The 19974-nt window shown below is 34.5% G+C and overlaps 2 protein-coding genes across 2 annotated transcripts; both read right to left on the bottom strand.

Annotated features, from left to right (window-relative positions):
• Positions 1 to 284: 284 nt before the first annotated feature.
• On the bottom strand, positions 285 to 1223 carry LOC102144188 (olfactory receptor 5J3-like). The gene has a single exon (XM_005578877.3). The coding sequence runs from the start codon at positions 1221 to 1223 to the stop codon at positions 285 to 287; it is 939 nt and encodes a 312-aa protein (XP_005578934.3).
• Positions 1224 to 17543: 16320 nt separating this feature from the next.
• On the bottom strand, positions 17544 to 18482 carry LOC102119872 (olfactory receptor 5J3-like). The gene has a single exon (XM_015435293.4). The coding sequence runs from the start codon at positions 18480 to 18482 to the stop codon at positions 17544 to 17546; it is 939 nt and encodes a 312-aa protein (XP_015290779.4).
• Between the last annotated feature and the right edge of the window lie 1492 nt (positions 18483 to 19974).

Raw genomic sequence — 19974 nt, forward strand, 5'->3', positions numbered from 1 at the left:
ATGTCCCATAAATATTTATTTTTACTTATATAAGGGAATGAAAATGTCATCAATTGCCTAAAGATAACTACCTTAGATCTTAGTCTGGTTTTTAGGTTAGTTAACCCGGTAACCAGCCATATATTCTATGGCACATTTTTCTAGGTCTTTTTTTTTCCACTGTAAAACAGAGGGCTCCAATTGAATAAACTCTAAGGCTCCTGTAGGATCGAAATTTTATTAAATCTTTATAGATATCATTAGATAAACCACTGTAGTCTATTTTTGGACATGGAAATATGAAATTAACAAGGAAAATATTTAATTTCTGTAGCCCTTTTCACAGCTTCCTTCACTTCCTTGTTTCTTAAGCTGTAAATCAATGGGTTTAACATAGGAATCACCAGGGTATAAAATACAGACACCACCTTTTCTTGTTCTAAGGAATACTGGGAGTTTGGTTGAATGTAACTAAAGCTTATCGATCCATAGAATAAGGTCACGGCAGTCAGGTGAGAGGCGCAGGTGGAGAAGGCTTTATGTCTACCTGCTGCTGAGCGGATCCTCAGGATAGCAGCAACAATGAAGATGTAGGAGATCACCACAGTCAAAAAAGTGAGCATGGCAATAATGCCGGAGAAGATCAAAAGCAACAATTCATTCGTAGATGTGTCAGAACATGACAGTTTCAACAGTGGGGGAAGATCACAGAAGAAGTGACTGATGACATTTGGCCCACAGAAAGACAGTTTCACCAAGCCAATTGTATGTGTCAATGAGTTGATTAAACCTCCCACACATGACCCAAATAAGAGCACAATACAAACCATTTTAGTCATAGCTACTTTATAAAGTAAAGGGTTCACAATGGCCACGTAACGGTCATAAGCCATTGTGGCTAGCAAGAAGCCCTCAGTGGTAAGGAGAGACACGAATAAAAAATATTGCACAATGCATGCAGAGAATGAGATTGTCTCCTGCTCAACAAAGAAGTTCAGCAGCATTTTGGGGGCAAAAACTGATGAATAGCAGGCATCAACAAATGACAGACAGCTAAGGAAATAATACATGGGTGTGTGAAGTTTGGGAGTTACATAGATTAGAAAGAGTATTCCTAGATTCCCCACCAGGGAAATGATATAGATCAACAGGAACAACATGAAGAGGACCATCTTTAGTTCAGCACGATCTGTCAGTCCCAAAAGGATAAACTCAGTAACCAATGTAAAATTAACTTCAGCCATGGATTTTTGTTTCTTGATGCCTGTTAATGATATGGAGATTGGAATTAATTCAGTGTGATGACACTGCAATATCAAGACTATTTGGAATCGCTACCTAGCCATGTGATTTGAGTTAATGACTTCTCTGATAGTCTTACCTATAAAATCAGAATATTTCAACACTTTCTTCAAACGCGGTTTATTTGCTTATTCCATAAAAAATTCCATGAGTGAAAAACATTTTTTTTTAAAAGTTAGGGTCTTAGCTTAAGGCTGCATTTAAAATGCTGTCTTAATGTGAACAAAAACCTAAAGTAAACTTTATTTTATGTCTATATAAATAAAAGGAAAAAAATCTAGAACAGAATGAACATTTTACCCAGCAATCCCTTTATTGGGTATATACCCAAAGGAATATAGATCATTCTATCATAAGGACACATGCATGTGTATGTTCACTGAGGCAGTATTCACGTAGCAAAAACATGGAATCAACCTAAATGCCCATCAATGGTGGACTGGATAAAGATAATGTGGTACATTTACACCATCGAATACTATTCAGTGATAAAAAGGAATGAGATCATGTCCTTTGCAGCAACATGGATGGAGCTGGAAGCCAGTATCCTAAGCAAACTAACACAGGAACAGAAAACCAAATACTGCATGTTCTCACTTATAAAGGGAAGCTAAACAATGAGTACATATGGACCCAAAGAAGGGAACAACAGATACTCGTGCCTACTTGAGGGTGGAAGATGGGAGAAAGGTGAGGATAAAGAAAGTACCTATTGAGTACTATGCTTATTAGCTGGGTGATAAAATTATCTGTTCACCAAACCCCCACGGCACACAATTTATATAATGAACCTGCATATGTACGACTGAACATGAAATAAAAATTGAAAACAAAAGAGGAGAAAAGCCCAGTTTACAAATGCATAAGAACTAAATTTGGAAACAGAATGTATATCCCACAGAAGCCCATTTTTACACTTCTAATTTCAAGTTGAATGGTAGCTAATGTCAAGTATATCGAGATGTAAGAGTAACTGTACTATGGCATTTAAGCCTGAAATATTCCACTAACGTCTTCATGCTTAGTTCCTACTCCACATTTTTAAAGTCAGATATGACAAAAGCTGAGAACCGAAGGCTCTGGAGTCATCCTTTGAAAGTAACCAGAGGCCTGGTTTCCCAGAAGAGTGCCTACTGGGTGTGAGGGGAGAAGGCACTCTAAACTGAAATATGAAATATGGCAACAGCAACTTACAATCGGTCTTTGGTATCCAATAGAAATACTTTACTGAGACTCAAGAAGTCCTCACACTTTTTCCTGAGAAAAAGCAAAGCAAATCCATAAACTAAAGTAAATCTATACAACATACAGATACATTTGCAATGCTTTCTTTTCATATTACAACACAATTCTTAGAATATGCAATATCTTTTTCAAATAACCAATGCATATCTGTCAATTATTACCACATTTTGCCTGAAAAATTAACTCTTATTATTTATAAAAATATAAATGAATACAAATTGGTACCATCTTTTAGACCTAGATTATTGCACTTTTAGCAGGCTTTGTCCAGACTCTTGACTGAAGAACCATGTATCATTTTTTTGGAATCAAATGAGAAAGAAGGTGATTCCTATTTACTCTAAACCATATTTTAAACATTAAGTCAACAGTGTCCTACTAGATAACTGAAATTTATAAACGGCTGACTTCCTTACATAGTCATTATACTGTACTGTACTTTTTCTTGTTCAATCTTTGCATGCCTTCATCATCATCCTTCTGTAAAGGGAGTGTGTGAGGACACCATGGACAGAGGTGAATCTCCCATAAGGGTGGGATGGGGTACGTTTGCTCTGGGCCTCTCTGAACCAGGTGAGGTTATATAAATATTTCAAACTAATTGGGATACTGGCAGCTTTACCTCTCCAGAATAAAAATAATGTGTTTGGTCATTTCATCATGTTTTCACTTGAGAGACACAATTCTTTTAGAGTGCGTAAAACTCAGGAAAAGAACAAACTACTGAAATAATGGCAAACAGGAGAGAACTGTGAGATCTGGAGCATCTACAGGGATAGGTGAATAATCCCCATGGGAATATGTAGTTATGACTTAGATTGAAATTCCTCTTTATGAAAGACTGTTCCACTGAATTAAAACACTGAGATTTTTCATTATTCCAAAGAAAATTACACAACTATTTCGAAGTTAATGTAGAAAAATAGATTGAAGTGTAGGATGAGGGTGAGAACAAATAGCCAAGTTACAAGTTCCTCCTGTCCCAGTAATTTAAAGTGTTTTTCAGATAAAAATAGACATTTTCAAGTATAAAATACTTATACTTTTTAATACCTTAAAAGTAGAAACATATGAATAGTTCTTTCTTCTTTATTTTAAAATTTTTAAACTAATTTGTAGAATGCATGTGTTATTCAAATAAGTGACTTTAACTTACCAATAGAAGAAAAAATGTTCAATACCTCAGCTCATTTAGAAACCTCATAACCACCTCTTCTCATGGTTTATCTCTCTGTGGTCTGCCTAAGACAAACACAAAGACAAAGCACGGACAATAATTCGTTAAATTTGTCTTAAATTTACAGTGATGCATAAATTAAGTAAATGATATTATAATAGTTACAGGTAGCAGCACTGATATTCAAACTTATTCTTTGCAATATGAGAATCAAAGGTACAATCTCCTTGGTATGAAAGTAAGAGGAAGATGATCAAAACACACATATGTTTATTACAGCAATATTTAAAATAATGAAGACATGGAACCAACTCCAATGCCCATCAATGACAGACTGGATAAAGAAAATGTGGTACATTTATACCACAGAATAATACTAGGCAGCCTTATAAAGGAATGAGATTATGTCCTTTGCAGGGACATGGATGAAGCTGGAAACATCATTCTCAGCAAACTAACACAGGAACAGAAAACCAAACACTGTGCTTCTCATAAGTGGGAGTTGAACAATGAAAACACATGGACACAGGGAGAGGAACATCACACACCAGGGCCTGTCAAGGTGTGGGGGAGGGAAAGCCTTAGGATAAGCAATTAATACATGCGGGGCTTAAAACCTGGATGATGGGTTGATAGGTGCAGAAAACTACCCTATGTAACAAATCTACACACATGTTCTGCACTTGTATCCCAGAACTTAAAGTAAAATTTAAAAACGAATAATCAAAACAAAAACTTTTCAGGCCGAGCATACCATAATCCTAGAACTTTGGTAGGTGGAGGTAGTTGGATTGCTTGAGCTCGAGTTCGAAACCAGCCTGGGCAACATAGTAAAACCCTGTTTCTCCAAAACACACAAATAAATTAGCCCGGCGTGGTGGCATGCACCTGTGATCCCAGCTACTCAGGAGGCTGAAGTGGGAGGGTTTGCCTGAGCCCAGGAGGTTGAGGCTGTAGCAAGCTGAGATTGCACCACTATATTCCAGCCTGGGCGACAGAGTGACACCCCTTCTCAAAAATAAATAAATAAAATGAAAACGAAAAACGTAATTGTATTAGAAGATAATTTTAGACAAAAAGTTAGTTATGTATTTGTCTTAGTTCAAATTGTTGCAGAAGAAAGGAATCAGGATGTAGATCTCAAGAGAGGGTTCCCAGATCTGATGCACAAAGGAATTCAAGATGAATTGTAGAGTGTTATAAGAGATATTTCATTGAAAGCTGCGCAGATACAGATCATGGTGTACTCAGAAAGCAAGCAGAGGAACGTCTAGTCTTTAAGCTTTATTTACGTCGAAATCTTATCTGTGTAAAAATGAGACTAAGCTATGTCTACCTGCAGCTGACAGCATGGCAACACTTATTATTCTGCTGATTTAAAGAAAACTATCGTTGGCATTTTAGTGTGTAAGTAAATCAAGGCATCACTATAATTACCTTAAAAGCATATGATGTTATGCAATACTGAAGTATCTAGACTTTTTTTTTTTTGTCACAGGTATTTTCCTTACACACTTTATTAAACTGCTTCCTTAACTGTAATCGTCTTATGACCATGGGCAGCGACAGGGAAGGAATGTGCCTTGCTAGTTTTAAGATGGAGCTGATTTTAAAGTGGTGTCACCCTGGCTTTCCTCTGTTTGTGGTTCCCTAACAAAATGGGAATAAAGTCCCTGGAGTTAATCCTGTCATTAAAAGGATATAGTGCATGTATTATTAAAAATTCTTCTTTGTTTCTTGAGGGATTTAGGAAACTCTGAAGAACTTAATGGCTCCCCTAAGGTGTTTAATTTCCTGAAGGTTACAATGAATAAAAGGAAATGTGGGGCAAGTGTGGGGGGAAAACCAAAAGTATGAGCTCTGAAAAAATTCAATAGAATTCCTAGTGATGCTTGCTTGGTAATTTCTCATGCTTTTAAGAACACTTTAGTTGGGCCTAGGTGTCCAAGTAATAGAAAAAAAAAAAAAAAGACAAAAGCAAAAACATAAACAAAATATCAAATCAGTTCCACTCCTTGATTTCCTTTCCAAGAATATCATCAAATAAAATTAAAACTACTATTTCTTAAAAGGCTTTCTTGAAATCTACCCAGTGCCCCCTCCTGATTTATTCCTCCAGTCCTGCAGGTGTCAGCTGATGTAGCAATAATGCTGCTTTTTCCAGCTTTAACTGTATGGTGACAGACTTTGGTGACAATGTTTCACATGTTTCTCTTACATATGTGGCCACATAGGAATGGGCCTTTATTCTTTATACAAAAAAAAAATTAAATTTCATCTTCTTGAATTAAAATGTATTAGTTTCCTAAATTGGAGGCTAATGGAGCAGATTGTAGGGGTGAGGACTGGGTGATATTCTACGATGAGTTAGTACAGCAGATGATCCATTATTTCAGAATCCTTAGAACATTCTAAGTACCTATGATGCATTCTTTTTTTAATATAATTTATTTCCAATCTGTATATGAAGAATAAATAAATAAATATTCTATTTTCTCCTAGAATATTATAGATTAAGGAAAAAAGAATCTGAAAAGACTTTATAAATGTCTATATTTGCAGGCATTCAGTTGACAAGAACTTAAACAGTAAACAAAACAAACAACCCAAAATTTAAAACAAAATACAAAACGAAACCACAGCAAATAAGTACATTCAGAAAGGCCTCTTGTAAATTAGGTCCTCTGACTTCTGTAGGTTTATTAACCTCTCGAAGTTATAGATAATGCTAGGTTTAAAAGTACACATATTTCTGAAAAATTACCTCACATCAATTGTTAATGGATCTCCAAACTAAGACCTAATGGTTTAGTTAGGATATTTAGAGTATTTGTGAGAATGCAATTGAATTTGTCACAGGGAAACACTTAATAGCATTATTTCAAACTTATTTAGCTTGTATTTGTCAATGTTCGTTTTTTTGGTCATGTAAGAATTCTTTTTGTGAAAATTATTATTCAAAAGTTATATTAATGAATGCATTAGTTCTCGCCATATTAAAATATTATACTTCAGAGAATTTTTTAAAAGTAAAAGCTATTGGAAAACAAATATAAAACAGTAAACTTTAATTATTTTAAAATGTGTATAATTTAATGAGTTTTGACAAATGTGGACTCCTGGGCAATTACTAGCACAATCAAAATATAGAACACTTCCATCATTCTCCAAGCCTCTTGATTCACTGCCAAGAAACCCTTCTCTCCTATCACCAAACCCAAGAAACTGCAAATCATCACTATATTCCTATGTATGAGATTTGCTTTTGTAGAGTTTCATAAGATTGAAGTAATTTTGAAGTAATTCAATGGATGTTTGTTTTTTCTTGCAGTTTTTCAATCACAACAGGTTTTGAGAATCATTCACATTGTTGCATGAATTGCTAGTTTTTTTTTTTAATTGTTGAGTACTATTCCATTGTATGAATTTTATGCATTATGTTTATTCAGTCACCTGTTGCCTGACATTTGGACTGAATATAGCAATATTCAGCTATTATTTATAAAGTGGCTATAAATATTAGATTAAAATCTTTATCTAAACATAACTCTCAGTTCTCCTGGGTAAAATACCTGGTAGTTAAGTCTTCCAATAAATTAACATGTATATCTATCCATTTGTTTAGCCCTTCTCCAATTTCTTGCACTAATGCTTTGTAGTTTTGGCTTTTATAATTGAGTCTTGACTTATTTTGCTGAATTTATTTCTAAATTTTCTTTCATTTTTATACTAATCTTAATGAAAATATTTTTCTACTTTTAGTTTCAGATTGCTTGCCAATAATATGTAGAAATATGACTGATTTTTATGTATTGTTGTATGAATTGCTTAGGATTTTATAAATACAGAATAATGTCCCCTGACAATAATGAGCATTATACTTCTCCTTTTCAACTTGAATGCTTTTAGTTTCTTTTAGATTTTATTGTTCATTTCTTGATTAATAATTTTTTTCTTCTTTTTAATTTTTATTTGTTGACATTTAGGCCTGTCAGAGCTAGACTGTGTTTTTGCATATTGTATGTTGTTTAATGGGAATCTCCAGTAAAATCTTGGATAAATTGCTCCACCAAATGAAGAAAGTCTTGTTTATTATGATTTCAGGACTTTTTGTTTTGTTCTGTTTGATTTTTTTACTTCTTTCTCTTCTCCTCTGATTTCTACAATATAGCCATTAATATCATTTATGATGTCTACAGATCTCCGAGGCTTTGTTCATTTTTCTTCATTCTTTGTATTTTTTGTTCTTCAAATAGAATAATTTCCATAGTTCTGTCATCAACTGTACTAATAGTTTCATCTATCACATCACGCCCATTTTTGAATCCTTCTAGTGGATATTTAGTTTTAGTTATTGTACATTTTATCTACAGAATTTCCATCATGTAATTTTGCTGTTTACTTTCTTTTTATTGAGATTTTCTATTTAAAAATCTGATTAATTATTACTGTCATACTTTCTTTTAATTATGTATATGCATTCAATTATTTGAACATATTTTTGTGGTGATTTTTAAGTCTTTTTGTCTGTTGAATCCAGCATGTAGGTCATTCAGAAAGTTTCTACTGACTGATTTTTTTTTTCCCCTAAGTAACATTTTGTTTCTTTGCAGGCCTTGTGCATTTTTGTTGAAAACTATACATTATATAAAATGTATTTTAGATACTCATCATTTTATATGTGCAGTTTTATTAAACACTCTTGGCTTTTTGATCTGATACTTTTTAGTTATTGTTTTAAATATATGTATAAAAATATTTTCACTGCCTTGGCTACTTGTCTTTTACTCTATAAATAAATTCTTCCATGTTAATAGAGTTTAATTTATTGTTTTCCATCGTGATGTTCAGAACCTTTTGTGTCCTATTTAAAAATAATTGTTGCTAGTAAGTTTACATTTTTATTATTCTACCTTTCAAATTTTCTATATTTTGATATTTTACCTTATGTTTTAAGCTATGTATTTTTGCAATACTAAATATAATACACTGTTCTTTTTCCCACTTATCACACAATGCTGGAGACTTAGATTTAACTCCATTGATTCAATCTATATTTTGAATGAGTATTACCATACTTTTATATTTATTTTAAATTTGTCAATAAAATGTTGATGTAATGCAGTCGAAATTTAATCACTATTTATAATTATCCACAAATTTCATAATTACTCTCCCCTTTACTTTCTGTCATGTTTTGGTTACAATTCTGTTTTCATCTTTTTGTCTAAGAACTATGTTCAAAAAACACACACACACACATATGCATATATACACACGTTTTAAATTACCTTAATTTTAAGTATACATCTTATTTAAAGCTTTATATTTATGTACATCAGTAAAACCACCACCCAAATGATGATACAGACATTCTCAGCACTTCAAAATGCTTCCTCATAGTCAAAATGTTAACTTATACTTGTTGTTAAAACATGTACAAATGAAATCTTACATAAAGGCTTATTATGTCTGCTTTCTTTTTCTGAACATAACAGTAGTGAAATTATCTATATTAATGTTTATATTAGAAGTTTTTCTAAAGCTATACAGTCTTTTGTAAATATACTAACATTTGTTAATTTTCTTAACAATGAATAATTTTCTAGTTTATAAATATTATTAATACAACTTCTAGAAAGTATTTTTGTGTAAGCATTTTGGTGAACACGCACAATAATTTTTAAGTGGAAGCACTGGGACATACGTTAGGCATATAATCTGCTTGTTGTCAAACAGTTCTCCAAAATGCTTTTCCATTTTTACATACCTGTCAGAAATATTTGATGTTGAACTTTTTCATATGTTGTTATTTTGAATGCTTTCCATTGCAAAACATTTTCTAGGATTTTTGGCTTCTATACCAAATGTTATCTTATAATTATCTCTCTTTGTAATGTTATTTGTCAGATTTTAATATCAGTGTTTCAGCGTAGTTAAAAAAATTAATTCTTCCTTTCATCCTCTCTCTTTCTTTCTTTCTCTTTTTCTTTCTTCTTTAAATAATCTTAGAGTTATATTCCTTATCCTCTAAATACCTGGAAAACACTGTCAGAGAAACATCTGAACCTGAAGTTTTATTTTGGATATATTTTATTATTAAAAATTAAATTTCTTTAATATATTTATAAGTATTTACATTTTCTAATTCTTTCTACCTATTTTGGTACATATTATTTCTCAAAAAGTCTTTTTATTTTATCTTAGATTTCATCATATTGCCTTTTAAATAATTATAGAATCTCTAATGATATTCTGCTTTTTACATGGCATTAGCAACTTATGTTTTTGCTAATTTTTCTTGATCAATTTTGCTATAATTGCATCATTTTTCTTCCACCTTTGAAAACACACATTGCTGATACTCTTAAGAAATTTCTTTTTTATTTTTTCTATTGAATTTTTACTTTTTTCTGTTTTTTTTTTCAATTTGGTCTGTTTTAAAAATATCAACTTTACATTTACATTTATGTTTTGAAAAACATATTTTATTGATGAGTGTCTTGATTAATTCCAAACATGTAGAGATTCATTAGCTAGTTTTCTGTCATCTGTTCAAAACTGAATTTCACTGTGACTAGAATATATATTCTGTATAATTTCAATGTTTTAAATGTATTTTATAACACAACATAGTCAATTTTTAAATGTATCATGTGCATTGGAGAGAATTAGCATTCTGTGGTTGAGTCTGGTATTCTATGTATTTCTATCAAGTCAATTTAATTGCTCGTGCTGTGATTTTATTTTTCTTGGCTTAGTCTATCAGTTATTCAAGAAGCTTTTATAAACCTCCAGCTATCTCTCTCTTCCATCAGCTTTCTTGTAAGTATTTTGAAACTATTTTATTAGGAAGATACATTTTTGAGACTATTCTTTCTTCCTATGTATTATTGTACCAGAAAAAATAATTCTTGGTGTTGATTTAATTGGTAAATATTTTTTTACTAGTCCTCACATGTTTGCCCTTGTGGGTGTTATTCTTTTTTTTTTTTTTTTTCCATCATGATTTACAGTTTTCTTTTATTCTACCTTGTTCATACAAGATAAAACAAAACATAATAATATTTTGTACAAAAACTCAGATAACATGGCTTACAACAAAATACAGTGAGTCATCCTCATGAGCATGAGGACTTACTGTATCTCTGTCACCTTTAATTTTTTTTTTCAGTAAAGAGCTACAAAGATGGAAAAATCAACTGTATGAAAGGCTGATGACAGTAAGATTTTTGAGGACTTCCCAAAGTGGTGGCTGTTGGTGACCTTGACAGAAGCACTATCCATAGGATCAAATGTCTGAATAAAATGGGTTTTATAGAAGGAAAAAATGGGGTGTTATTCTTCATTATCTTCTGTTTCCATTTGGAATGATTTTATTTCACTTAAAAATTATTTCAGTATTTCCCATTTTGTGGTTTGACAGAATCTCACATTTTTCAAAACCTTTGTCAATAACATCTCCATTTCCTGTATATTTTTGACAATTTTTTCCTAAGAAGAGATTTAAATATTTACATTTTTCTTTCATATTTTATTTTATTTTTTAAATTTTTTATTATACTTTAAGTTCTAGGGTACATGTACACAACGTGCAGGTTTGTTACATATGTATACATGTGCAATGTTGGTGTGCTGCACCCATTAACTCGTCATTTACATTAGGTATATCTCCTAATGCTATCCCTCCCCCCTCCTCCACCCCACAAGAGGCCCCGGTGTGTTATGTTCCCCTTCCTATGTCCAAGTGTTCTCATTGTTCAATTCCCACCTATGAGTGAGAACATGCAGTATTTGGTTTTCTGTTCTTGTGATTCATGATTTGGCTCTCTGTTTGTCTGTTACTGGTGTATAAGAATGCTTGTGATTTTTGCACTTTGATTTTGTATCCTGAGACTTTGCTGAAGTTGCTTATCAGCTTAAGGAGATTTTGGGCTGAGATGATGGGTTTTCTAAATATACAATCATGTCATCTGCAAACAGAGAAAATTTGACTTCCTCTCTTCCTATTTGAATACCCTTTATTTCTTTCTCTTGCGTGATTTCCCTGGCCAGAACTTTCAACACTATGTTGAATAGGAGTGGTGAGAGAGGGCATCCTTGTTTTGTGCCGGTTTTCAAAGGGAATGCGTCCAGCTTCTGCCCATTCAGCATGATATTGGCTGTGGGTTTGTCATAAATAGCTCTTATTATTTTGAGATACGTTCCATCAATACCTAGTTTATTGAGAGTTTTTAGCATGAAGAGGTGTTGAATTTTATCGAAGGCCTTTTCAGCATCTATTGATATAAATATGTGATTTTTTTCTTTGGTTCTGTTTATATGCTGGATTATGTTTATTGATTTGCATATGTTGAACCAGCCTTGCATCCCAGGGATGAAGCCCATGTGATCATGGTGGATAAACTTTTTGATATGATGCTGGATTCAGTTTGCCAGTATTTTATTGAGGATTTTGCATCTATGTTCATCAGGGATATTGGTCTAAAATTCTCTTCTTTTTGTTGTGTCTCTGCCAGGCTTTGGTATCAGGATGATGTTGGTTTCATAAATTCCCTCTTTTTCTATTGATTGGAATAATTTCAGAAGGAATGGTACCAGCTCCTCCTTGTATCTCTGGTAGAATTTGACTGTGAATCCATCTGATCCTGGATTTTGGTTGGTTGGTAGGCTATTAATTATTGCCTCAATTTCAGAGCCTGTTATTGATCTATTCAGGGATTCAACTGATTCTTGGTTTAGTCTTAGGAGAGTGTATGTGTCCAGGAATTTGTCCATTTCTTCCACATTTTCCAGTTTATTTGTGTAGAGGTGTTTATAGTATTCTCTGATGGTAGTTTGTATTTCTGTGGGATTGGTGGTGGTATCCCCTTTATCATTTTTTATTGCATCTATTTGATTCTTCTCTCTTTTCTTATTTATTAGTCTAATCTTTTTTCAAGGTTTTTAGCTTCTTTGCAATAGGTTCAAACTTCCTCCTTTTACTTGGAGAAGTTTGATCATCTGAAGCCTTCTTCTCTCAATTCGTCAAATTCATTCTCTGTCCAGCTTTGTTCCATTGCTGGCGAGGAGCTGTGTTCCTTTGGAGAGGAAGAGGTGCTCTGATTTTTAGAATTTTCAGCTTTTCTGCTCTGTTTTTTCCCCCATCTTTGTGGTTTTATCTACCTTTGGTCTTTGATGATGGTGACATACATATGGGGTTTTCCTGTGGATGTCCTTTCTGTTTGTTAGTTTTCCTTCTAATAGTCAGGACCCTCAGCTGCAGGTCTGTTGGAGTTTGCTTGAGGTCCACTCCAGACCCTGTTTTCCTGGGTATCAGCAGCGGAGCCTGCAGAAAAGTGAATATTGCTGAACAGTAAATGTTGCTGTCTGATCGTTCCTCTGGAAGCTTCATCTCAGAGGGGTACCCAGCCGTGTGAAACATCAGTCTGCCCCTACTTGGGAGTGCCTCCCAGTTAGGCTACTCGGGGGTCAGAGACCCACTTGAGGAGGCAGTCTGTCCATTCAGATCTCAAACTCCATGCTGGGAGAACCACTACTCTCTTCTAAGCTGTCAGATAGGGACATTTACATCTGCAGAGATTTCTGCTGCCTTTTGTTTGGCTATGCCCTGTCCCCAGAGGTGGAGTCTACAGAGGCTGGCAGGCCTCCTTGAGCTGCGGTGGACTCCACCCAGTTGAGCTTCCTGGCCACTTTGTTTACCTACTCAAGCCTCTGCAATGGTGGGTGCCCCTCCCCCAGCCTCACTGCCACCTTGCAGTTAGATCTCAGACTGCTGTGCTAGCAATGAGGGAGGTCCCGTGGCGTAGGACCCTCTGAGTCAGGTTCAGGATATAATCTCCTGGTGTGTCATTTGCTAAGACCCTTGAAAAAGTACAGTATTAGGGTGGGAGTGACCCAATTTTCCTGGTGCTGTGTGTCATGTTTTCCCTTGGCTAGGAAAGGGAATTCCCTTACCCCTTGTGCTTCCTGGGTGAGGTGATGCCTCACCCTGCTTTGGCTCTCACTTGGTGGGCTGCACTCACTATCCTGCACCCACCATCCAACACAGCGCAGTGAGATGAACCCAGTACCTAAGTTGGAAATGCAGAAATCACCCATCTTCTGTATTGCTCGCTCTGGGAGCTGTAGCCTGGAGCTGTTCCTATTTGGCCATCTTGGAACAACCCTCTTTCAGTTTAAATATGTCATTCAATCTCCCAATGCTTTTATAGCTTCTTTTAATAGTTTGTCATAATTCTTACTGTTGTTCCTTTGAGTATGATGTGCCTGTGTGAGTTTCTCTGCTTTTTTTTTTAATTTGGCTTGGGATCTTGTAACCTTGAATGTGTTTATTGAGGACTTACCAGTTTTAGAAAAGTTTTAGTCACTATACCTTAAGATATTTATTCTATCTACACTCCTCTTTTTTTTTTTTTTTTGAATTTTAACTACATTATATTTTACACCATTTGATTGGGTTGTACAAGTATCCTATGATCTGATCTGTATTCCTAATTTTTTTCTCTGTCTGTGCTTTAGTTTAGACAATTTATATTGATGTGTATTTGAGTTTACCAATCCTGTCTTCTTCTTTGTCTCATATGCTCTTAAATTTTCTTTATAAATTCTTACTATATTTTCAGAGTTTGTGGGTTTTTAGAAATCCAGTTGTTTCTATTTTTATTCATTTAATTTATCTTAAAATATTTTGTGTTAAATGATTTTTCTTTTAAAATTTTCTTTCACCTATTAATCACATTTTTGAAGTATTTTTCTAACTTCAATATGTAGATTTTCTATGGGTATGCTTTATTTTGTGAATTTTTACTATTGATTGTACTTTCTGACTCTTTGCATATGAATAAATGGATCATAGAAACTGAAAAGGGCATTACTTTCCACAGGGGAGGGTTTTGCCTTTTCCTGCAGGCAGAAAGGGATGAGGTACTGATTGTATTAATTCAATTCTTAATTGAGTTATTATTGGCTTGGTTTATAGATAGACCTCATTTTCTTCTACTCATCACTGTTTCTGGTGTGTGGACTTCCCAAGGTTTTGATTACGAGGCTGGTCTCTTGTTCTCTGTCTCTCTCACCCGATCTAGCCCATTAAACATGAAGGACATTAAATTTTAACTCTTTGGAGGTGTGAACTCAGCTGCATTTCCCATAGCATCTTCAAATTGCAGTAAATATTTTTTCTTTTTAAATTTGAATAATTGAATTTTATTAGTTTTCCCAGGATTCTATTCCTTTGAAATATTTAACCTACAACAATATAAAGGATAAATTTATGTTTTTAGTTCAAAGTTATGCTTTTTTTTTGTTTTTTGTACTTGAAGTTGTGGGATACATGTGCGAAAGTGCAGGTTTGTTACATAAATATACATGTGTCATGGTGGTTTACTGTACCCGTCAACCTATTATCTGCATTAGGTGTTTCTCCTAATGCTATCCCTCCCTTAGTCCCCTATACCCTGACAGGCCCCAGTGTGTGATGTTTCCCTTTCTGTGTCTATGTGTTCTAATTGTTCAATTCCCACCTATGAGTGAGAATATGCATTGTTTGGTCTTCTGTTCTTGTGTTAGTTTGCTAAGAATGATGGTTTCCAACTTCATCCATGTCCCTGCAAAGGACATGAACTCATCCTTTTTTATGGCTGCATAGTATTCCATGGTGTATATGTGCCACATTTTCTTTACCCAGTTTATCATTGATGGGCATTTTGGTTGGTCCCAAGTCTTCCCTATTGTGAGCAGTGCCACAATAAACATAGGTGTATAAGTGTCTTTATAGTAACTAGAATGATATACAATTCTTTGAGTATATACCCAGTAATGGGATTGCTGGGTCAAATGGTATTTCTAGTCCTAGATGCTTGAGGAATCGCCTCACTGTCTTCCACAATAGTTGAACTAAATTACTCTCCCATGAATAGCATAAAAGCATTCCTACTTCTCCACATCCTCTCCAGCATCTGTTGTTTCCTGACTTTTTAATGATTGCCATTCTTACTGGCATGAGATGGTATCTCATTTTGGTTTGGATTTGCATTTCTTTAATGACCAGTGATGATGAGCTTTGTTTCATATGTTTGCTGGCTGCATAAATGTCTTCTTTTGCAAAGTGTCTGCTCATATCCTTGGCCCACTTTTTGATGTGATTGTTTGGTTTTTTTCTTGTAAATTTGTTTAAGTTCTTTGTAGATTCTGCATATGAGCCCTTTGTCAGATAGATACATTGCAAAAATTTTCTCCCATTCTGTTGGTTGCCTGTTCACTCTGATGATAGTTATTTTTGCTGTGCAGAAGTTCTTTAGTTTAATCAGATCCCATTTGTCTATTTTGGCTTTTGTGCCATTGCTTTTGGTGTTTTAGTCATGAAGTCTTTGCCCATGCCTATGTCCTGAATGGTATTGCCTAGGTTTTCTTCTAGGATTTTTATGGATTTATATCCCACATGATCTGTTCTACTATTTTGATTTTTTTCTCCTTCCTCTGTTTACTCCAGTTCTGTCGTTTTGGTTGTTTTATAAGCAATCCAGGGTACTTCCTACCTCTTGGGATTTGTTCTTGGCTATACCCTTTTTCCAGAAAGCTCTTCCTTTAGAAATTTGAATGGGTCAGATTCTTACATCGTATTTTTTTATCTCTTAAAAGTTTCATCATACTAGTGACACAAGTTCAAAATCTGTGTCATTGTAAACACTTTTCTCTCAAAATCAAAACAAAAACCACAGTCTAATGATTTCTGAAGTCCTTTTGATGCTTTTCATTAGTTTTCTCTTAAATATGTCTCTTTCTCTCTGTTACTCACCTGTAGCACTTCTTATCTGTCTCATAGTATTTTTTTCCCTATAGGTTCAGAGTAATTTTTCCCAACCTGTTTTTTTACCTTCAAATATTTTGACAGCAATGGAATCATGGAAACTTTCCCAAAGCATATAATTCACATTTCATTTAGAGCTTCATTTATTAGCTATTGAGTCTTAAAACATGTTATCTTATCATTAAAGGACTTTCATACATTTGGTTCTACATAATTTGCCAGCCAACCTTATTGTCTACTGCTTTTGCTTAAAAATTCCATGCTAGAGCCAAACTTGTATAGTTTTTAATCTTTAAATAGTCCCTCCCTTTTACCAGATTTATCCATTCTTCTTTCATCTAACAATTTTTTGTTCACAGTTTAAACGTTTTTAGGTTTATATCACACATACAAAGTGACTGGCACTGTAGAAGTGTGTTGAATGAGTAAACCATAAATAATAATAGCAAATTATAAATACTATATAGTAAACTGTAAATAATAATAAATTACCATGGAAAAGAACTCATTTCCTATAGTCATTTTTTCTAAGATACTATTAAGAAATGCAGATTAAATACAAAATGGAAGATATTCATTTTTAATTGAATGACAGCCCTTTTAGAATAAGACATAATAGTATAATCTAAGAAAGTCATACCACAGGAACATGTGAATTTTTCTCTGAAAATTACCTCTGAGACAATTGATAAGCACCTATTGTTAGAGTGTTACTTTGATTTGAATCAATGCCACCTTCTTTAAAACCTTCTTTAAATCCATGGTGAGCTTTTTCAGAGCTTAGCGTGAAAATTTGTTAAAAGAAAAATATTTCTCACCTTTTGAAATAATGATTTTATTAAGTCATCAACACAATAAATTGTGAAATAAAGTGATTTTCAGTCTTCAAGTCAAACTCATCATTCCTGATCCAAATTGTACAAGAGTGTCTGGAGTATAGTTTTATTTATAATTGTTTGATATCATTTTAAAGATAAGCCATATATTTGCAGGTAAAATTAGGTTAACAAAGCTATATGCAGGACTGAGTCAAGTGGGGCTTCTCTTCCACCATATCGACCTTTTTACTGCATCTTTTACATCCTTATTTCTCAGGCTATAAATAAGTGGGTTTAGCATGGGGATCACCAATGTATAAAACACAGCTGAGACCTTTTCCTGTTCCAGGGAATACTGAGAGCTTGGCTGGACGTAACTAAAAGAAACAGACCCATAGAATAAGGTCACAGTGGTCAGGTGGGAGGCACAAGTGGAGAAGGCTTTGTACCTTCCCTCAGCTGAACGAATTCTCTGGATGGCAATGATGATCCGGATATAAGACACCATAACGACAATGAAAGTGAACATTGCAATAAGCCCAGAGAAGACCAAAAGCAGCATTTCATTGATATGAGCATCAGAGCAAGAAAGCCTCAGAAGAGGAGGAATGTCACAGAAATAATGATTCACAATATTAGGACCACAGAAGTCTAATCTGAGCAAACCTATTGTGTGTGTCAGAGAATTAATGAGCCCACCCAAGTAAGATGCAAGGACCATCTGAATACAAACTGTTTGGGTCATAATGACTGTATACAACAAGGGATTAGCTATGGCCACATAACGATCATAAGCCATCATGGACAGGAGAATGCCCTCTGTGGTTACATATACTGCAAAAGAGAAACTCTGTAGAACACAGCCAGAAAATGTACTGGATTTATGTTTTGATAGGAAATTGGCTAGCATCTTAGGAGCAAAGACAGTAGAGTAGCAGATATCACAAAAGGAGAGGTTGCCAAGGAAGAAGTACATTGGAGTATGAAGTTGGACATTTAACCAGATTAAGATAATTATGCCCAAATTACCCAACAAAGTGATGAAATAAATAAGAGTGAAAAGCAAAAACAGTGGGATCTGCAAATTAGGATTTTCAGTTAATCCTACCAGGAGGAATTCCTTCACACCTGTGTGATTCCAACCTCTCATTTTTACTCAGGTATATATAGTTCCTTAGTTGCAGAACAAGACATGACCGTGATGGGAAAGAAATGATCCCTTCATCATCCAGTATCCAGAACAGCATGGGACATTTAGGGTTACCCTGTAGTTAAAGAAAGAAAGAACGTTCACTTTAGAAGTGGCTCATATATGTGCTAGACTATATATAGTGATTCAAATTTTTGGTACTAGAGATTGTTTTATTCCTTGTTTTTAGTTCTCACATCATAAAAAGTCAGAGGGGGGATAAGAAAGCTCTTATATTTCACAACTATTAAAGGTAGAATTAACATTTAAATCCAGATGTGACTGGTACCAAATCTCAAGTACAATGAGTAGAATGTCCACTCATCCTGTGACATATATAAGTCTTCTGCTACTGTGGGTTACAAACAGGAGCATCCAGTGACAAATATTCCCTTGTTCTGTGACTAACCTGTCCCTATTCTTTTATACCTGTTTAAGCTCCTGAAAATGAGTTTCATCATACGCAGCACCATTTCTTTCCAAATCTCAACCTTAGACCTCTTTTTGCCTCACCTTCTGCCCTGATTGCCAACTTGAAAGAGCAATGATTGTGCCCTCCAGTAAAATTGAGTTGAGAGAAAAAGGCAAGCCATTCCTTTTATTTGATATTTAGTATTAAGGCTGATCGAAAACACCAGTGTTAACTCTACAACCTTTGCTTTTGCAGCTTTGTGTAACCTTGCTTTTGCATCTTTGATTTTTATCAGCATTGAAACAAACCTGAACAACCATTATAAAGAGTTGAGGTTCATTGTGAGGTACCAAAACTATATCTATTGTATGTTTCTTGTTTGCAAAATCATGGACTGCCACTTAGTTTCTCATGTTTTTGACATGATATGCTACAAATTCAATATTTATTTATTTATTATTTTTTGTCATTTTTAGTAGAGACAGAGTTTCACCATGTTGGCTGGGCTGATCTCGAACTCCTGACCTCAGGTGATCTGCCTGCCTTGGCCCACCAAAGTCCTGGGATTATAGGCATGAGCCACTGTGCCTGGCCTTATTATTATTATTTTTTAAGACAGAGTCTCACTCTGTCACCCAGGCTGGAGTGCAATGGTGTGATCTCAGCTCACTACAACCTCTGCCTTCTGGGTTCAAGTGATTCTCCTGCCTCAGTCTCCCGAGTAGCTAGGACTACAGGTGTTTGCCACCATGCACGGCTAATTTTTGTATTCTTAGTAGAGACAAGAGTTTCACCATGCCAGCCAGGCTGGTCTCAAACTCTTGACTTCGTGATCCACCTGCCTTGGCCTCCCAAAATCCTGGGATTACAGGCATGAGCCACTGCACCTGGCCAATTCAACATTTGTAATGAAGTATCAACAATTTAATTCATTCACATAAACATTCATGCATTCGATAAATATGTATTTCTACTCTGTGGCAAGAAATATTCTATTTGCTAGAGATAAAACAGTGAAAAAGACAAATGTCATGCCTTCAA

This window comes from Macaca fascicularis, chromosome 14 (assembly GCF_037993035.2).
Source record: "Macaca fascicularis isolate 582-1 chromosome 14, T2T-MFA8v1.1".
NCBI lineage: Eukaryota > Metazoa > Chordata > Mammalia > Primates > Cercopithecidae > Macaca > Macaca fascicularis.

Coding starts and splice junctions, on each gene's coding strand:
- LOC102144188 (XM_005578877.3), bottom strand. CDS start 1,223: ATGGCTGAAGTTAATTTTACATTGGTTACTGAGTTTATCCTTTTGGGA.
- LOC102119872 (XM_015435293.4), bottom strand. CDS start 18,482: ATGAGAGGTTGGAATCACACAGGTGTGAAGGAATTCCTCCTGGTAGGA.